Below are 20,515 nucleotides of genomic sequence, written 5' to 3' on the forward strand. Positions count from 1 at the left end.
CAGACCTTTAAGAATTGTATGCCATTTTCAGGGTTTCTAGTTACAGCCTGTGTGGATCATGTTAGGCCAGACTCACCAGGCGAACTTTTCCCACGCACCTGTTTCTCCCCACAGTGTCTCTGCGTCTTGGCAACATTTGCTTATTGCCTGGAGAACACCGTCAGGTTCCAAATCAAGCAAAGAACCTTCCCAGGTTCACATTTCTTTCATGCCTTTTTAACACCCACGTGAAGCGTCAAGGTTAAGGTTGGCTTGCCCTTCCTCATGGGCAACTCCTATACAGAAGGTTTACTATTTTATTGTCTCTAGCTTGGTGCAGGATGTTCAATAACATTTTTACAGCAATGGCTTAGGATTTCTATTCCGTATCCAATATTCTTGCTGACATGTTCAATTTCAATGATATACTATTTTCTTCCCTTAAAAAATAACCCACAAGTGTTTCAATTATTAGCACAGTTGTGAGGATGGTATTAGGGTTGCAGCAGATGGTAGTGAGGCAGAGTTAACATATTCCCTATCTTAAAGCTCAATTTCTATTTCATGCAGATTTCTCTAAAGCCTTTATTTGCAGGCGAACTGGTGAGGGGAGACCCCTCAGTGATCTACCTGGGTAGGGATGCGTACTGTCTCTCCATTCCCTCAAAGCGGAGGTTGTATGCACTCCCATCTGGACCCTTTCCAGACACCTGTGGAGAGAAAAGTAATTAGAGATGAAGATCCATTATACACTCTGGTTACTGACAATGCATCTCACAATCATAATCAGTGCACAAATGCTGCTGCCGCCTGCCAAAAATCAAACATGGAAAAGCAGGCAAGAACTCAGTATCATTATAGTAACTGATGATCAAGCCACAAACACAGCATTTAACAACAAAGTCACTTCTTTCAAAAAAGGGTCATTGTCAAACTGACTCCATTCTGTCACTGTGCCAGGGATATTCTGTAGGCTGCAAGACTGTTTTTTTTTTTTAATAGGTTTTGGTTTTTAGAACAGCTTTAGACTTACAGAAAAATTGAGATGATAGTACAGAGGGACTCCCTTTTACTAACATCTCACATTAATGTGGTACATTTCTTAAAATTAATGAATCAACATTTGACACATTATTATTAACTAAAGCTCATAGTTTATTCAGATTTTTACCTAATGCCCTTTTCTGTTCTAGAATCTCATAATACATTTAGTTGCCATATTTCCTTAGGCTCCTCTGATGTGACAAGGGCTGTATTTTTAAAAGTACCTTTTTCATGGGACCTTCCTTTCCTTCTGGGGTTGGTGACAACCAATTGTCTACGCCGCAGCTCCCATGAAACCCCCTCTCACTTGAACCTCACTTGTTTCCCTCCCTTATGAACTGCCACAGAGAAGTGATTAACTGTCTTCTATCTAGAGTTGGTTTTTGTTATTTTTGTCCCTTCCTATACGTTTCCTGTGGCTGCCTCTCTTCAGGTCTCACCCACCAGCCTCTGAGACCATGAAGGGTGGTGACTGGCCTTGGTAGGTAGGTTCTCAATAAAGCATGTTAGTTCGGTGAATGTGAAGACTTTATATATATTTGTTCTGTATCTATCAGAGCAACTAAAAACAGGATGAAAACTACAGGTATTTAAAAGCACTTCCTGCCTGATAGGTTCCTCACCTGTTCATGTCAACACGTGTGGTTTTGTGGGCCACGCACGCGCTTGCTCTGTGCTGGGGCAGCCCTCCCATACTGGGCATGGAAGGGGTAAGTAGAAAACCTGGACTGCTAAAATAGGGTGAATGGATAACTTGTTAGTAAACACAGGAAGTAACAGGGTCAAGGTTGGCAGGGGAAATTTTTCTAGGTAGTACTCAACTTGCAAGTAGTTTTTTTCCTACCCAACGTCCCAGCTCACTATGAAACCACCATCCCAGCTTGTTGCAGGAGGTGATGTAAGACAAGTATACACACTCACTTAGAGTAAGAAAGAATATCCTGGTGTCAGTTTACTACAGGAGGCCCTTCAGAATGTGTTCTACCAAACCTCCTGACATGCACCAGGCAATGGGACAGGAGTGGCTGGAGTTATTTGAGAGGCAGAAGCCCAGTGAGCTCCCTAGGTAAGGATGAAGACCGCACAGATAAGCTGAGGAGCAAGACAGCCGGAGAATTCTCTGCATTAGGACAAAAGCCCCGATTTAAACCACCGACCTTTCTAACAAAGACCAGAGGGAAGGATGGTATTAGAAGACAGGGGATTGAAAAAACGCACAGAAAAAGATGTGAATGATAGAAGTATTGTCCTGAGCCACTCCTGTCTGTTTTGTTTTGAACCTATTTTTTATGGAGGAAGAAATTAACGTGAACACCAGAACCACACTGACATCACTGATTGTGGTCGTTGGAACAACATCATGCTTATAAACCTGTAGTACGGCTCTAGATTTTTACAACTAATTTTTCTCTTGCAGTGGCAAAACTTCAAGTTGATACTTCCAGCCCCGTTACCTAGGTCCGGCCTGGCCTAACGGCGGCAGGCAGCATGCTGGTGTCTCTAGGAGGGAGGACCCCTATGTCTTGTTCTTCTGGTGAGTTCCCTGCATACCAGATTCTATGAGATGTAGGATGTTCCTTATCATTAAGGACATTTCAGTCTTGTTGAAAACAAGCATCAGGAATGAAATAATTAGAGAATGATGTAGGACAATGTATGATCCCATGCTGTTCAGGCTGTTACTAACATAACACAGATGACACCTGACAGTGTTCACAAAGACTTCATATATGTGGCAGAACATAGGCCAAAGATGGGTGGCATGCTTTTACATAAAAAATTACTCCGTCACCAATTATTTATACATTTATGTGCTTCTCTATTATTATTACTTCTTTAATGCAATCACTCAGTGATTACTGAGCTCTTACTGTACCCCAATGTCATGCTAAGCACAATATTTTAAGCAATGAACAGAGTCTGGATTTCTTCACTGCTTTGAGTATAGAGGAGACAGGCCAGCGAACAGTTACGGTGCAGTGAGATCACAGGTGGTGTCAGTCTGAGGAAGGAGGCAGTAGGAAGCTGAGGGACAGATACCCAAGTCCACCTGGGAGAGCTGAAGACAGCTTCACATGGGTGTGGAAGCTCCATCTAAAACTTATATATAAATGAGGAGGAGGTTTTTACAGGGAGAAGGCAAAGGAGTAGCAGAAGAAGGCACTGTAAGTAGAGAGGGAGAAAAGTGAACTACATGGAGGCATAAAGAGGTGCACTGTATTTTCAGGAAATGTAAAGATTCTGGTAAATGTCAAGATTTGGTAAAAGAAACAGAGGCCTATCAAGGAAAGGATATTACTAATATTAGCAACACCACCCCTGGTGCTAATACATGGCTCCAACCATTATTGCTGCAACTGCAATATTTTCTTTTAATAGACTTTATATTTTAGAGCAGTTTTAGATTCCCAGAAAATGGAGACAGAAGGTACAGAGATTTCCTGTACAGCCACTGCCACCACACACACATTGCGTCCCTGTCAGCAACATTCCCCACGAGTGGCATGTTTGTCACAGATGATGAACCTGACCTGACACATCACTGTTACCCAAAGCCCAGAGTTTCCATGAGGGTGTACTTTGATGGTGTACATTCTTTGGGTTTGAATAAGCGTATGACACATATCCGCCATTATAGTATCCTACCGACTATTTTCACTGACCTAAAATTCCATGCTCCGCCTGGTCATACCTCCCTCTCTCTCAGCCCCTGCAGACCATTGATCCTTTTACTGTCTCCATGGTTTTGCCTTTTTTTCAGAATGTCACATAGTAGGAATCTTACAGTTTGTAGCCTTTTTATACTGGCTTATTTCACCTTGTATTATGTATTGAAGTTTCCTTCACGTCTTTTCATGAATATCAAAAGAATTGATAGCTCCTTTCTTTTTAGCACTGAATAATAGTCTATTGTCTGCATGTACCACAGTAAATTTATCCATTCACCTACTGAAGGACAACTTGGTGGCTTCCAAGTGTTGGCAATTATGAATAAAGCTGCTAGAAACATCCCTCTGCAGGTTTTTGTGGGGAGATAAGTTTTTAGCTCCTTTAGCTAAATAACAAGAAGGGCTATTCCTGGGTTGTGTAGTAAGAGTATGTTTAGTTTGCCAAACTATCTTCCAAACTGACTGTACCATTAAATATCCCCACCAATGATGAATGGGAGTTCTTACTGTTTCACATCCTCACCAGCATTTGGTGTTGTCGCTCTTCCAGATTCTGGCCATTCTAATGGGTGTGTAGTGCTATCTTACTGTTGTTGTAATTTGCATTTCCCCTGATGATAAATGATGTGGAATACTCTTCCATATGAGTGTTTGCCTTCTGCATATCTTCTTTGGTGAAGAGTCTGTTAAGGTCTTTGGACCATATTTCATTGGGTTGTTTTTTTCCTTATTGCCGGGTTTTAAGAGTTCTTTATATAATTTGGATAACACTCTTTTATCTGATACATCTTTCACAAATATTTTCCCCCATTATGTGGCTTGCATTTTTGTTCTCTTGGCAGTGTTTTTGTTGAGCAGAAAATTTTAGTTTTGATGAATTTCAGCTTATCAATTCTTTATTTCATAGATCGTGACGTCTGTGTCATCTCTAAAAAGTCACTGCCAAACCCAAGGTCACCTAGATTTTCTCCAACATTATCTTCTGGGAGTTTAATAATTTTATATCTTACATTTAGGCCTGTGATCTATTTTGAATTGATTTTTGTGAAGGGTATAAGATCTGGCTGTAGATTTACTTTTTTTGCAAGTGGATGTCCAATTGTTCTAGCACCTTCTGCTGAAAAGACTACCTTTGCTCCACTGTGTTGCCTGTGCACTTTTGTCACATATAGAGCTTTCCCCCAACTATTTATTATTGGCATTTTTTCTGTGCTATTAGCCATCTTTCACAAACATGAATTTTAATGGCTATATAATATCTGATTTATGGATAAATCTTAATTTATCTAATTTCCTCCTGTGAGTTGATCAACTTTTAAGATCCCCATCAGAAATGGTGACAATGTAGATTATTGTGCTGGGGACAAAGATTCTTGCACATAGCTGTGAATTGAGGGTAGGAAATTGCAGAGAGAGGGTTGCCAAAGACACAGGAATTATAAGTTGTACTTAGGTCTTCAGAACGTCAGGCCATTTTAGGAGAGAATGAGGGGAAGGAGATGAGGCACAAGCATTTATAAGCTCACTTCTCACTTCACTCTGTGTGCAACAAGACTCAGAAATGTTCCTGCCTGAAGAATTCCTTATTAGGTAATTTTCCTCATCACAAAAAAATAAGGTCAGCAGCTTTGATTCAATTAATTTTTTTAAGCCCTTCATCTCAGTATCATCAGGTTTTTCTTTTTTAATAGAATGACCTAAATATACATTTGACAGAAATAATTTTAACTTAAGCCACAACAGAAACCTAGTCTTTTCCACAACAATGTAATGTTAGAACTTATGCTTGGATTTTGGATATATTTATCTTTCTCTACTAATAAAGTTCAGAAAGTAAAACTTCAGAGAGCTTATTCAAAACAACTTGCAAAGCTTAGACCTTGTGTGCCTTGCAGCAGTGAGTGTCTCTGGCTGGATTATGACAGCCTATGACAGTTTATCAGGACGGCTTGGTGTTCAGGAGGAATGTTGAATTAAGATGCTTTTAGTCCATGGGAGTTGTCCCAGTTTCATTCACTCAATGCTTACTGCTGGCTGGGATGTTAAGAGCCTTGTTAAAATAAAGCTATTAGTCTTTTCTCTACAAAAGCAAGGACCTTGCTGGTTACATTCAGGGTTCCTTAAATTAGTATGTATTTCTAGTCTGGCATTGCTAGAATCAGCAGTTTCATAAAGCAATGTACTAAAGAGGCCATTTAGCCCCCTGTTTCTCCCATTTGCAGATTAATGGCAGAGGGGAAGATTTAATGCCCTTTGAAACATTTTTTAACAATTCATTATAAATAAAAGAATAAATCACACAAGATTTTCTGCAAATGTCTGATGATAAAAAGCAGAAACAATTCAAAATTAACATGTTTTTCAGTTCCTACAGGTTAGGACACATTTTTGCCAGTGTTGTAATTTATGTCCCCTAAGTCAATTTTCCGTAGGAAATTTAAAAGCTGCTGTGAAGGAAAGGCTGTTCAAAGTTGCACTACAGCTTATTCACCTATACATAACATCCTCATTGACAAATATGTCTCACTCAGATCCATTACAAAAAAATGAGATTCATGCTGCCAGACACGTCATCAGATTAAGATGCAAAGTATAAAAATTCAGATACCATTTTAGGAAATATGCCTTTCATTTCAACTTCCATGACAGATATTTTTGGGCAGTTTCCAGAGCTTTCTTTTAACTACATTGCTTTTACCTAGCTATGGGTCTGGCTGAAAGAGTTTTAAAGGAATTGACACAATGAAAACATCTAAAAAGTCTCACACTTGGTTTTGAGCATCTTCTAATATTAAGACATTTTACTAAAATGCAACATGTTTGGAAGCAAACTAACAATACTCCATTTAAACAAAAAGAAACTAATCAAAATAGGTTGTTTAATTATTTCTCTTTGGCAATGTAAAGTATATTATGATGGAGATATGCATTTACAAAAATGCTATCTAGAGAAGCAAAAGTACACACACTCTTCAAACCATTATTTCTGAAGGGTTTATTTTCTCTAATTTAATTTCAGTAATTTCATCAAATAACTGGGTATTCAGCTTACAGAGTAGTGGAGAACATCTGCTAGTTTAGAAAATACGGCAAATAAGAGTATCTTAAAAATAACTCTTGGTAAGCCTTTTAACTACTCTGTGTCTCTCTATCCTCCCTTGCAAAATGTTGGAGTTAAAACAAATTGGAGTTAAATCCTTGAAGTTCTTTCCAACTTACATTTATAAAAGTTATCTTGCATTATGTTAACCACTTATACCTCACTAATAGAGTAAATTATATGTACATAAATTTTTTTTTAAAGCTGAGTGACAAAGAAAGCAAAGTAATCTGCAACATTATAAAATGATAACACATTTATTGGGATTCCAGCATTGAATTTTATGTTAGCACCACCCAGGTACTAGCCATATGTACACTGGGCCACACCATATCTTGATAACATGAATAATCTCTCTTCTGATTGTCTTTGGAGAAAATAAAATCAGGCATCTCCTGCCCAGCTCTGTTTGTGTCTGGGCCTAAGATACAGTTACCATAGTAACTATGATTGTGAATACAATTTTACAAATTTGGCTTGCTGTATCAGATGTACTTTAAGTGTGAGTGTGAGTATGTGTGTGTGTGCATACGTGTCTTTCCAATAAGCATGAAGAGCAAACTCTGGCTCTACATCTTTAATTAAAGAGCCAGAGAGCCAGACACCATCTCATTTCCTTTCCCCATCTGTCTACCTACAAATAGAGATATTGCAACACTGGCTGAAATATAAACTTTTACTTCAGAGAAGACAAAGGTCTGATGAAAAGAAGAAAGAAAGGTATTAAGAAAAGCATTCTCTGAGAAATCTGCTTGCCTGTCCTGTATTTTCCAGGAACAGAGTAAAGAGGAATTTAGGGGGGGGGGTCTTGGTTCGTTATATTAATTACTAGATACTAGTATCCAGTACTTACTGAATTTGGTTTTGAATTGTTTCTTGGTTACAATATGTGAGTTATTTATTCCTCTCCTGTTGCATTTTTATTGTATTTTGTGACAGTGTTTTGTACTCATCCTGAAAGAAACAAATTAACTCTCAAATGTTTTCCAAATCTTAAAATGACATAATAGTATGTTCACATTATACCTTTTATACTAATAAGTCATATAAAGGATAATCATTGACTAAAGCTTTCTGGTATACTTAAAATATACTTGCGTAAATAAAGGTAATGTCAATGTAAGTGAAGTTTTAAACCTTTCAGAGGGCTTTGTGTTTCTATTTTAGTTAGTGGTTAAGTTCCAGTCGCTCCCAATTATAGTACTAGAAAGAAATGATTCTCTGGAACAGTCTACAATCAGTATCATAAGTTATAATAGATGCTACCATCTCCATCTCTGAAACTGGAGTTCAGGGAAGGCTGAAGCAACTTGCCAAAGGGTCACACAATGGCAAAGCCAAGCTCTGGCCCCAAAGTGGTGTTCCTCCCACTCTCAGTACTGCTTTATATGTTGTCAGTGATCATGACAGTTCTTTTTGCTCTATTTCCTAAACAAGAACTGAGACATAAGACCTGAACGTTTAAATGAACCTATGGTAGCAATGGGATGGAATATGGGAAATTATGACAGCCTACAAGGATTCTGAATGCACTTGTGGTTCATCATAATCATACCACTGAACACCAATTGCCTGGCAATGTTTATTTCATAAAGCAGTATGTGGATGATGTTAATTTTTGGTATAGCAAAAGTAATTTTTAGTTACTCTTTACAAAAAATAGGTTGTATTATATACTTTTTTTTCCTGTATTCATGCAGTTTCAGTCTCTTAATTTGGTTTAAACAAGACATCAGATTGTAAGCTTCATTAGATTTGGGACAATGCCTCTTTTTTTGAGCCAATGCATCCTCAAGGCTTGGCATATCATCTTGCTCATTAATATTTACAGAGTCACTGGAACAGGAGTCTCAAGCATGTACTTAGTGCCAGTTAACAGAAAGAATCAGCTTCCATAATGGCTTAGCTATTTTTTTAACATACCCTGTTAAATAGTATAAATAACACACATCAGGATGTTTTTAAGGAAGTTTAAAAACATCTGTCTATGGTTAATTCTTATTAAGATTGCCACTTTCAAGCTCTTTTGTTTACAGTCCTGATTAGTTCATTTACCTAAAAAAAAGAAAAGCTACAAACATTCTTACAATTTAGATTTAAACTGAGATTTGTAGTATAAATCCAAACCTCAGAACCATTAGGAGCCTTAATTATATAATTGCTTAGAGTGAGGGAAGATTCCTATAAGCTGAAAATAATAGTAGAGTAGTAGGAAAATATTCTCTGATTGGACAAATGACTGGACCTATTGGGCATCAATATTGTTGAACTGAACGGCTACCTCAAATGTGTAGCATTTATTTGATTCACAAAGTTACCAGACTCATTAATGTTACTATTAATGCTGGAATCAGATATACATTAGCTCTAAGTTTATATTAACCAAGTTATTTTTGCAACTGATTAAAATAATATCAACACAGTTCAAGTTTTAGGAAGATGAATGAAAATAGGAGGGGGAGAAAGGAAGAATTAATTAGATGACATTCTGAAAGTTGATGTTTTTTTTTCAAAACTTGGTTTGAAAAACCAAATCAAATGCATGCACCCATTGAATGTTTCTTCTATCAACTAGCAAATAAAGGCTTTCAGTAACCTAGAGCAACCTAACTTTCCAGCTTCATCTGTCTCTTTCACATATGCTCAATGATTTGATCTCATTGGATATTGTATGGATCCTGGACACGCACTTTTATGCCTATAGCAGGGTACACACTTCTGTGGTTCTGGTAACTCTCCCTATGGTGAGGTTAGTGCCTTAAACACAACCAGAGCTCAATAAATGCTTGTTGTATGAGTGAAGAAAGCAACACATGTTCTGATTGGCTGTATTCACTGCTGTGAAGGGACAAGAACAAGCCAAAGTACTGGCTAAGAAAAACAGAATCTGTGAGGTTGGTGAAAACATGAAAACAGTGGGAGAGAAAGAGGCCTTGAAAAAGGTGTGTAGACAGGGAAAGAAAACAAGCCTGACGAGCAGACAGAAGCTTAAAAAGAGAAAGAGGACTATGAACTGAAAATAAGCTAGGTTACTGCAATCTATTCTAATTCTTAGCATACAGGTAATTCCTGTCCTAAGTACTCTCCATTAATCAAACTCTTGGATCAATCAGAACACTCCATTCCTCTACCAGGCTAAGTAATAGGACTTTGCAAAGTCTTCTGATTAGATGTGCATATAGCATCTTACTTTGAAAGTCTTCAAAATGTAATTTTTTAAAGTCAACATTTAAAGTTGGATTTGATATAATCATTTAATTGGGCATTGATTCATCTACACAGAACTCATTACTGAATTCTTCAATTTCACCAACATGATTCCCTTCCAAATTATCTTTTATCTAGGCGCTGGAAGTCCAAGTGCTATGAAAACTTTGCCAAAATAAAAAGCTTTTAGGTTTCTAATGCTGGCTGGACACAAACCCAAAGAGGAGTGTGGAAGAAGAATGCATGTTTGCCAACTGCCCGATACGACTGCTTTTTGCATAATTAATGTCATTCTTGCTGTTCAAGTATCATTTCCAATCTCTAATAATTTCCATTAATAGAGGAAGTTTCTGCAATAATTTTCTGCAACCTGAAAAACCACCGTGATTTCTATATGCCTTTTAATCAAAATAATGCCAATGAGTGGAAGGGGGATGGTTAGAGATGTACTGTAGCCCTGGGTCCCATTTGCTTTGTCATTGTTTTCAATCTCCAAAATCTGTCCAAAGGGCTCATCATGTTCACTGTTATTATGTCAGTTAGACCTTGGTGCTTTGATATCTGTAGCACAGAACCATATCAAGAAGAAAAGAGTGTATAAAGTGAATGCATTGGGCAATTCATCTACAAAAAAAATAAATGTGAAAAGAGTATTTTTTAAACAGCAACAACAAAAGATGAGCAGATGCAAAGACAAGCTCAGGTCCTGTAAAATATGATAATTGTATAATACTTTATACTGAAGCTTTCAGTAATAGGAAGTGATAGACCAGCTGCAAATCATACCCCTAAACCTGCCAATTCACAGTTTTTTATTATGCTGTTGCAAAATCAAGAACTCTGCACAGGATATAAAATTATGCAAATATACAGAGAGCAACAACAAAAATCAGCCCAGGTTTCCTATATGAGGCAAAATGGATGTAGCATGATGGCCCAGCAGTTGCTGGTCCCGTACCAGGGCGGAGGCACAGAGTCTGAAGTTACCTGGGGCTCTAGGAACCCTCAAATGGACTTCCCCTGTAAGTTGCATAAGAAAGTGTAGTGATAAGGAGAACAGTGCTGAAGAGTGTTTTCCCCTCTGTTCCTGAGTTGCTCTGGAAATAGTAAAAGTCTACATCAAAGCCCAATTCTTCTTTGCCCAAGATGGCTTTGAAGAAGCTTCACCCGAGTCACATCTAACTTTCTCCTGCCTTGTCTGTGAAGTCTACCCAGCAGGGATCTGATGCTGCCACACGAGTGGCAAGCACTTGCTTTGTGCAGTGACCTGGGGAAGGGGTGGGGCTCAGGTTTGGAGACCGTGTTCAGGGACATGATTAAAGCTTGAGAACCAGGTACCTAAGTTACTGAGGAAATAGTACAGAAATGATGCTAGAGTGTGGGTTTTAATAGCCATTGTTAAAATAAGAAAACAGCTGGTCATTAATTGTGACAGCTGTGCTTCCACTTGGTAAAAAAATCTGGTGGGTACTTTGGGGAGGATAGGACGATGAGGAAGGGTGCCTTCTGGGCCTAGATGCTGTTGGGTACCTGACCATGGGTGTGGCAGGGCTGTGTGCACATTTAATCCAGAGGCTGATCCCCGAGGGGACCACACCAATTCTCAAAATATCTGTCCTGCTTATAAGATGTGCTCACTGTCGAGTTCCTACATACACATAGAATGAATGATTTATCATCAGATGCTATATTCATAAAGGGTTTTGCAAGGATCAAAGTATGTTCTTATATATCATCTGATTCATCTGTGTCACTACCCTGACCAGGAGAAAAGCAGGTGTAAATTCCTTGTAAGGTTTTTTTGCCTCAAAGAGAGAGGCACAACAGTAAAACAAGCCTAAAGATCACCATCATTTCAACAGTGTACCATGTCTCTTCACTCCAGCTGGAAATGGACTTGCATAAAGAGTTTCTAAGGAGACACCGAGGTTGTGGTTTCTGGCCTGCACACCATGTGGCACAGCTGTTTAGAGCACTTCTCCCAGAACATACTGGCTGGCCTTGAATTCCATCATCTACTACATGTGTAATCTTGGGTGAGTTGACCTCTGAGCCTTGGCTTTATCACCTCATTGACTTCATTTCTCATTTTATTAATGTGCTTAATAATTAGTGTCTCTTTCTCTCAGATGGCTGTTTGTGAGGATTAAATGGCATGATGCCTATCACCACTAAGTATACATCATACATACAGAGCATACTTATTTGTTTAACAAATTGTAGTAGTCCCTAATGTTGTTGAGTTACATTGCCCTGACCTTTGTTTTGGTAAGGAAAAGACCAGGGGAGAACTTTTTTCCTGTCCTGTATAATTCATTTCTATGCACCTCTGACCAGTCTTGGCTAAACTAATGGAAAGCTCTTCAGTGACACTGTTCCAAAACAGTTCTGGGAAAAAGAGTGGGGAGAAAAAAAGGAGAGAGAGAAAGAACCTCTTTTCTGTGATATACATACATACATACATACATACATACATATATATGTGTATATGTACAATGAGTGGTTGGAATGATAGGACATATTTAAAAGATATTTGTAGGTGTATGTATATATATGCATGCATATATATATGTCTATATATGTATGTCTATATGTATGTCTATGGATTTATACAGACATATAGACACACAGACACACATACATACACATATTCATACTACTGCTCTACATGGAAACTACTCTGTGCTTAGGTTAAAGTTTAAATTCCTGATCATGGAATTCAATCCAGTCCATTGTTGTCCCTGTAGTCATTGTCATCACCACCACCACCACCACCATCTTTGCTGCCCCCTTTCCTGCCGTTTCATCCTTCTGTGCCCCCCATGTGCCTCCTCAGTCACCAGTCCTTCTCTTACCCCATGCACTCTCACAGTTCCCTATCATGGCTCAGTTTTTTCCTTTGCTATTCTCTCCCACCACCAGCTACTCCGGGAAGCTCTTCAGACAGAATTATTCAGTTCCTATTTTCTGAGAGCCCAGAGTATATCTTTTAAGTAATTATCAAGAATGTTACCTTAAATGATCTTTTAAAATGATACTTGTTAACACTCATTGTGCAGCCCATATTCATGTTCAATAAATGCTGGGTGATTAAAAGAATGAACAACTTAAGTGAAAAAGTAATCTTGAAGGTGAGATATAACACACATAAGCAAAGAAACAGATGATCCTAAACTACCCACAGAAAACAGATTCGGATTAGCCTGGCTGCCTACCTCAAGAGGCCATTCACAACTGAGCACAATGTTTCAATTCATGGGGGGAACATCAATTCCGCTGCACAGAGTAAAATCAAGAAACAGTATTCATTGTGATTTAGGCATTTAACAGGACAGATGTGAAATATGCATTTTATTACAATATTATTGAACTGTTTGAGATCAAACATAAACCTTGTGTGTACTCTTACTGACTGGGTGGGGAGGGAATTACAGCTGGGTCCCTTCCCGGGGCAGAATGGGTTCTCTGCACAGTAGAGAGTGAGCCCACCTTCACCTACTGATCCCAGCCATTCCGTTAGAGGTCCTATTACAGTCTGTTGGTGAGTTTTCCTAAATGCGTGCAATTCCAGATTTAGTGCAGCATTGTGGTGGAGGGTCCCATCTTTGCATTTTCAAGGCTTCTGTGTCCAGGGAAGAGGCCTGTCTAGATGCAGTTCTACCAGAGAAGCAAAGATTCAGAGTCTGAAGTGAAGCATCACATAGCAAGAGGTTGTCAGGAGAAGCAAAAAAGAAAAAGAAAAAAGAAACCAAGACTAGACAGTATTCTCTCCAAGCAGAGAAACAAGTCTAACTTCAGCAACTAAGCAACTGAAATTCTGGGTGAGTGCCATTTAGGTAATTTCCCATATTTAAGAAGAAAAATGTTTACCTACTTACTTCAGGGTATATTCATTATGCCCCAGTATAGCATGAATGTTGAGCAGAAATCATCTATTTATTATCTATGGTTGCTTTTTACTGTTTTAGTTGGCTCTGTTGAAGAACTGTGTGATTTACAAACTTTAGCCTAATACTCCTCACATCCTTAAGAAACAGTATAAGATGCAGGCGAAAGGATATATAGGGATCTCTACTCATAAAAATAATGAAATTAAGAAAAGTAAAAATTTAGGATGAATACTGTAAAGAATTTCTTATGGTGTAATCCATTAGGATGAGGGATAATTTCCCAAGGGAGCTGATCTGTACATTAGAAAATGTATAAGGCCTATTCATAATGTATTTGTGACAGACGTAATGCTGTGTCCATCCATAAATCAGATTTACCTTCTGTGCAAAGCTCCAGAGTTCTTCCTACTGAAGGCTATCCTCAAGGGCACTGACCTGAGAGGATTTAAAATCCAAAGGGCCCAATTACTAAAAACCCGCCATCATATAATTGGGCTTTGGTATGGAAAATAACACTAGTATTAATCCAAGTCACTTGGAAGGAAGTAGAAAGAGCTTCATCTGATTCTGTCATTTGGTCCAACATAGTCGAGGGAATGGGTTTCTGGGCATCTTCCCTGAGGACCATGAGAAACTTACTTTTACTTTGCAGACAGCAAAACTCCATAAATTATGCCAGCAATCCACCAATGAGTAACTGACCATATGAAGAACACTGAATTTAAACTTAGGAATTTCACAGGGGAAACATCATTTTCTATTTGAGGGTCATCCACTGGGAGCAACTCATTCAAACAAGGGAATGGGTTTGAATCATGTATCCTGAGGAATAGAGATCAGACACCATAATTCAAAGAGCAGCAAAACTCCAGTGAGTGGGAGCAAGAGGGTGCAATGCTTTGAAAGAACAGGCCTGGGGCCTCTTTCAGTCCATTTCTGGGAACATAGGTAACTGAGTCATTTAAAAAAAATCAAAATTCAAGTCAGCATGCAGCATATTCAGTGGTACACGACCCAGCTGGCAGCCACCGCACACTTGCTCTACCTTCTCGGTCTCACTCGATGAGAATTCAAGTACCTGCCCACAGTAAATACATTTAGAAATCCCCAACTGACCAGATATTCATCAAAACCAAACTGCAAGAACTTACTAAAAGAGAAAGAACTTATTTACGGGTTTTAGGTCCACTTAATTTTCATTAGGCTTGCTGACAAGCTTTCATTAGACTCACCCGGATTGTTTTGCAGCCTACTCTTGTGGGTTAACACAATAGAGCATTGTTGGGCATGTCTACAATCAGAAAGGACAGCATACCAGGAAATGCCACTTGGAGTATAATTCTCCACCAGTAAGGGCCCCAGAGAAAAAGGACCCAACACTGCAACTTGTTTCTACTTAATAATTTTTATGACTCATGGATTTCAGGGCTCCTTAAAACATGGGAGCCTGGCTATTGCTTGAGAAGGTGCAGCAGAACAGCAGGCTAGACCCACCGGGTACAGAAGAGGAAATTACAGACGTAGTGGAGTAAATTCACCGACCTCATAGGGATGGGAAGCCTTTTATGGATGATGTCTTCAATACCCTGTTCTTTTAAATAATACTGTGAATTAAAGAGACCCATTAAATCAGGTCCTCTATCAGTTATTTTCAGAGATTTCTGAAGCAAATACATTTCTTTTTATGCTACAGATATTCCAATAACCATAGCATTATCGTATGACTGGAATGGTAGTATTCAGTTTGACCAGGATTCTCACACATTACAATGAATCACACTGGCCATGCTGCTCGATAATAACAGCATGTAACAGAGCTAATAACAGAGCTGCAAACTACTGTGAGTACATCTCTCAAAGGAGAGTTTTCGTTTTGAGTTGTCCTATGACATCTTCCTTAGGCATGGAAAAAGGACCCCAGCAAGGGGTCTAGGCCGACAACTCTGCCTGTTTCTCTACCCGTTGATAGGGGTCAACTCTGAGGAACAGTTACATGAGGATGGCACGTGTTAAAGGCAAGGCAAGGCTTAGATATCTGTGATGTGCATGAGTGGTGGCTGCGGCTACTCCTCTTTCCATTACCCATAATTTGTAGGTACTGCCTGTAGTAACATGAGAAGGAGGCAGAGCAGATTTCATTATGGAGGCAATGTTTGCATGTTAGCCATGGGGCTCAGGGATATGCGTGGCGGAACTCCATTCTCATCTACTCACATCCCTCTGTAGAGTGGGAAACTCATAAGTCACAATTAAGAATGAATTTGTGAGCATAAGGGCCTTTGGAATAGGCAGTCTGGAGTGAAATCATACATCACCTCCTTGAAAATCATTTGCTAGAATTGGGCCTTCAAAAGTACATAGCAAGCTACACCCAATGTCAACTCTTTTCACTATTTTCTAAGCAAGAGTTATGCATTTATATATATGCATTGCACCTCTGAAAATTAGAAATAACCACTATTGGTGAGAATGGTTAATAGAGTGGACTTAAGAATTTTGCTTCAAAAGGCTCACATGGTTTTGCAGTAGTTACATCTGGGCTCTCTCCCCGCCTTCTCCTGCTTGCCGCTGCCGCTCCCGCCACCCAGCTCTCCTCACTGCTCCTCCAGTCGGCCAACCATGTTGGTCATCACTTTTGTACCCACATTTGCCCCCCTCCCTGGAATGTCTGTGCTCCAGATATCCACATGGTTTCCACCCTCACTTTGCCTGGATCCCTGCTCAAATGTCTCCTCACCAGAGCAGCCCTCTCTGACCACTTACATAAAACAGCACTCCTGGTGAGAATCACGCTCTAGCCCCTGAGCCCAGTTTTATATTTTTTCATAGAAATTATCATGGCCTAATATTTCCTCTTCATTTGTTTATTGTCTATCTGTCCTCATCAATGTCAGTTTCCTGACAGCAGGGATTTTGTTCTCTCTCCTGTCACCGAGGTCAGTGCCAGGAAGACATTCAAGAAATCAACATCTAATTAATTTGAACAGTTAAAAATCACTCTTCTAAACATCCATTCTTTCTCCTCTTGTTACCTCCCCTTTTCTTTCTTTTCCTCCTCTCTTTCCAGAGACAGTAAATGCACACAGAGTGACCCAATGTAGGAAGTCTTCTTAGATGACTTCACTATTCTGTTAGAAGAGGCTGGCTGTCCAGGGACTCCTTTCTTTCATCTCAGAACATTCAACACTAGAATCTGTGTCTTTTTGCATTTCAATATTTATTTTGTCAAATTTGGAAATGGTTCTGGTCACATGGGAGTGATTTCATTAACCCTTACGTTTTTCTGTTACTTGTTTTTAAACTGGGTGATGAACGATGTTTTAAAAATGTGTATTTTAAAATTAACTTGAAAAAAAAATATCTCTTGGCCATGAGCTTGTTATTTATGTTAAAAGGTGATGCGGTAAGGTAGTGAGAGAAGTAAGGAAGGTGAAGAAAGTGAGTTTTTGTCTCTAACATTCATTATTTTGAATTAACCTAAGATAACTTCACACACAAAAAATCTAGTGCCTAGGAGAGTAAAGCTACTTCAAGCTCTGTTCAGTGTATGGACTTGATTTGTCTTCTGTCATCAAGACATAAAATAGCATGTGTAGACACTGGGGTGTTCCTCACACTTTGGTCCCACTACTGAACTGTTTTATTTATGATCATTACTTTGCCTCCGCCTTCCTTTGGGAGAAGAGAATGCAAAGATTAAAATTTATAAATTCAAAATATCCACATCTTAAAGAGAACATGTCTAATATTTTCTTTGAGTGAAAAAAGAGGGATGGACATATTTTGCTTTCTTTTCTTTGCAATGAAAGTTGAAACAGTGATTTTGTGTTATTATAACACTCATCATTTCTCCCTCTAATTTGGATGGTTTTTAATAAAGCTCCATTGATTCCACTGAAAGGAATTCCTCCCGGCAAAAGCAGAGCACACACACTGATTGCTAAATATGCAGCAATTATCATATTCAGCAGCACACTTTAATATCTTATTTATAGATGTATCTATCTGCAATTTGCTTTAATTAAGTTGCATTGATTTTAATGACAGGAGTGATCCTCAGACAAGGGGCTGGTGTAATATGCTCCCTATGAGTCCTGGTCTTCAATTGTTCTTTAAGATGTGGTCCTGCACCTGAGTGACTTTTCTTAGGTTCCAGGCAAGCCCATCCCAACTTGGTGACATTTCAGAGAAATTCTCAAAGTGATGACACCTCAGAATTTATCCTCCTGATCAGAGGATGATGTGAATTGAAAGGCAACTTGGTGAAAGTGACAAATGAATTTTAAAATGGCTTCACTTGTGTATGATGTCACCACCAGCCCCAGGTGGCTCCATTTCGACGATTCTTTCTCAGGTGTGGCTCACAACAGCATTTTGCCTCTCTAGTAACTCAGATTTTTTTTCCCCCCTGCATTGCCAGTAACACCAGACAGTTTTCAGAAGGATCTTGGGACTGGAGGTATTTTTGAATTCTTGACTATTTTTCACACCCCTTTCCTGGTAAAAGTTCTGGGAAAACTGGAAGCAAGAACTTGTAACAGTTTTGCTTTTCATGACACCCGTGTTTGAAAGTGAAGGGACTAGCTGGCTAAACAAAACACTAAGCAACATGAAGATAGCAAGTGTATTTTTAAAGGCTCTAAAATATTATTCCTCATGACCAGAAACGATTTTTCTTTCTTTTTTAATGGATAAAGAAATAAACACTGCTTCTATAAATCTTTGCACCTCAGAAGGTGCCAACATTAATTTTGTATAAATTATCCATGTTAGAATGCCAAGGCATGATCACAAAGGGAAACTCAGAAGACAGTTATGCCACTGCATTAGCAGATTCTGGTCACCATTTTTCACTTACTGATTATTGCTACAAGTGTTGATTAATAGTGGTGCTCATGCTGCTAGAATGCATTTCCCTGGAGGTAAAGAAAACATTCAAGAAAAAAAAAAACACCAGAAAGGAGGAAAGATAATAATCAACCCATCCTTCCGCTTCTTCTGTAATAACCCTGCAGAGGGTGTGCAAATCATGGCTCCTGATGATTTCTGTTCGCAGCTTCTAAGCCATTTCACTAAAAAGGCATCCATATGCATCAGATCACCAATTTGTCAATCAGTTTATAATGCAATTACATGTTTCCTAATGTACTCCTTCCCCCTTTGGGAAAGTATAAAATGATATAAGCAGCAGGGCTCCAAGCGTGGTGTCAGGACAGTCATAGCCCATTCGTCCCTTGTGTCTTTGTGCTCCGTCTGAATGCTGGGATAAAGCTTCCATGACTATAACCTGGAATTCACTAAGGCTGATTAGCTTAGTACGTATTTCTTTCTCATCTAATGCCCTCCCTCTTATCCATGAAGGGAAACTAATGAATTGGATTTAGAGAGCTAGAACATGGCTTAATAACTGCAATATGACAGGAGATATGAAAAACACAGACGGGAAGACAGCAGGGGAGGCTGGCATGGCCAGGTGATTCTACTTTAGACCATGTTTAGACCTCAGTTGGAGGAGTGGTTGATCTTGAAGGCTGTCAGTTTCTTTCCTCCAGCTCAATAAGACCATTTCCTGCATCATGTTTCTCTCTCTGGGTGGTTTTTATTTCTGTTAATCCTATGATATATTTTTGTTCTTCAAACTCTTCATTGTCTCTAATGAGGAGCAGACCAGGGATGGCTACGTTTGCAGGTCCCCTCTTGATTTAAGTGGAAAGACTAACTAGCATAAGTTATGGCAAAAGAACTTGAGTCCCACAGGTTGGAGGAAGAAAAAGCAAGTGAATTTACAATATTATATTTTCTTGCACAGAGTATGCAATTTAGCTCTTCCACGTGGAATCAGATTTAAGTTCATTTTGGCTTTTCCATAAATTCTTTTGCACAGGTCACAGTCTACATTGATACTGAAATATCTTCTTCTGGATGATAACCCCTCTCCTTTGACATCTCATCTTCCATTCACCTCTGTCCTGGCACTTTTCTGGTGATTGTGCACTATATAATTACTTGACAAAAATTCTTATCCAGGTGATTTGTGCCTCTAAATTGCAACCTTTCTTTCTTCCCCACTTCATCTTCTTGAATCTTTTAGCATGAGAGTCAGTGGCTGACTGGGAAGATATTTTTCTCTGCTTTATCTCTCAATGGAAGTATGTGGAACGCTCTGTAGGAGACTATGAAAGAAGGGAATTCAACTTGGCTCTCATGCCTCTAGTCACCTACAGAGCAGGGGCTTTTAGTGCCAGGACACCATGAATCTCTCTCTCTGATTCAACTATCTCATTCTTTGGGAAGCTGCAAATGATCCTTAAGTAGTCAAATACTCCCCTTATTAAGAAGGGAAGAGAAGTTCAGAGATATAAACAGAAATTACCTAAATCTGGTGGAAGAGTTTCACATTTGGGTCATATGATCTGGCTTCAATGCTAATGGTGTGACTGTCAGCAATCATGTGCCTTTGATGAGCCTCAGTTTTCTCTTCTGTAAAAATGGGTTCCTGTCTTAAGTGATTTAGAGGTAATGAGTGGGATAATGTGTTTCAGAGTATATGGTAGTATGTAAACTACCGATATATGTAATGTGATATGTCATTATGAAGATGGCCCTTTTAAAAATACAGAAAAGAC

General features: G+C 39.0%; 1 protein-coding gene across 10 annotated transcripts in view; it reads right to left on the reverse strand.

Moving 5' to 3' along the window:
• The window catches only part of PARD3B (par-3 family cell polarity regulator beta), a 1,156,296-nt gene that overhangs the window by 51,887 nt on the left and 1,083,894 nt on the right, over positions 1-20,515 (reverse strand). For all 10 annotated transcript variants that reach the window (XM_037009251.2, XM_037009249.2, XM_073218305.1 and 7 more), the window contains one exon: positions 610-689. In XM_037009251.2, the coding sequence (XP_036865146.2) occupies positions 610-689 (80 nt within the window). The remainder of the gene's footprint in view (positions 1-609; positions 690-20,515) is intronic.

The sequence above is a fragment of the Manis javanica genome, chromosome 12 (assembly GCF_040802235.1).
Source record: "Manis javanica isolate MJ-LG chromosome 12, MJ_LKY, whole genome shotgun sequence".
Taxonomy (NCBI): Eukaryota; Metazoa; Chordata; class Mammalia; order Pholidota; family Manidae; genus Manis; species Manis javanica.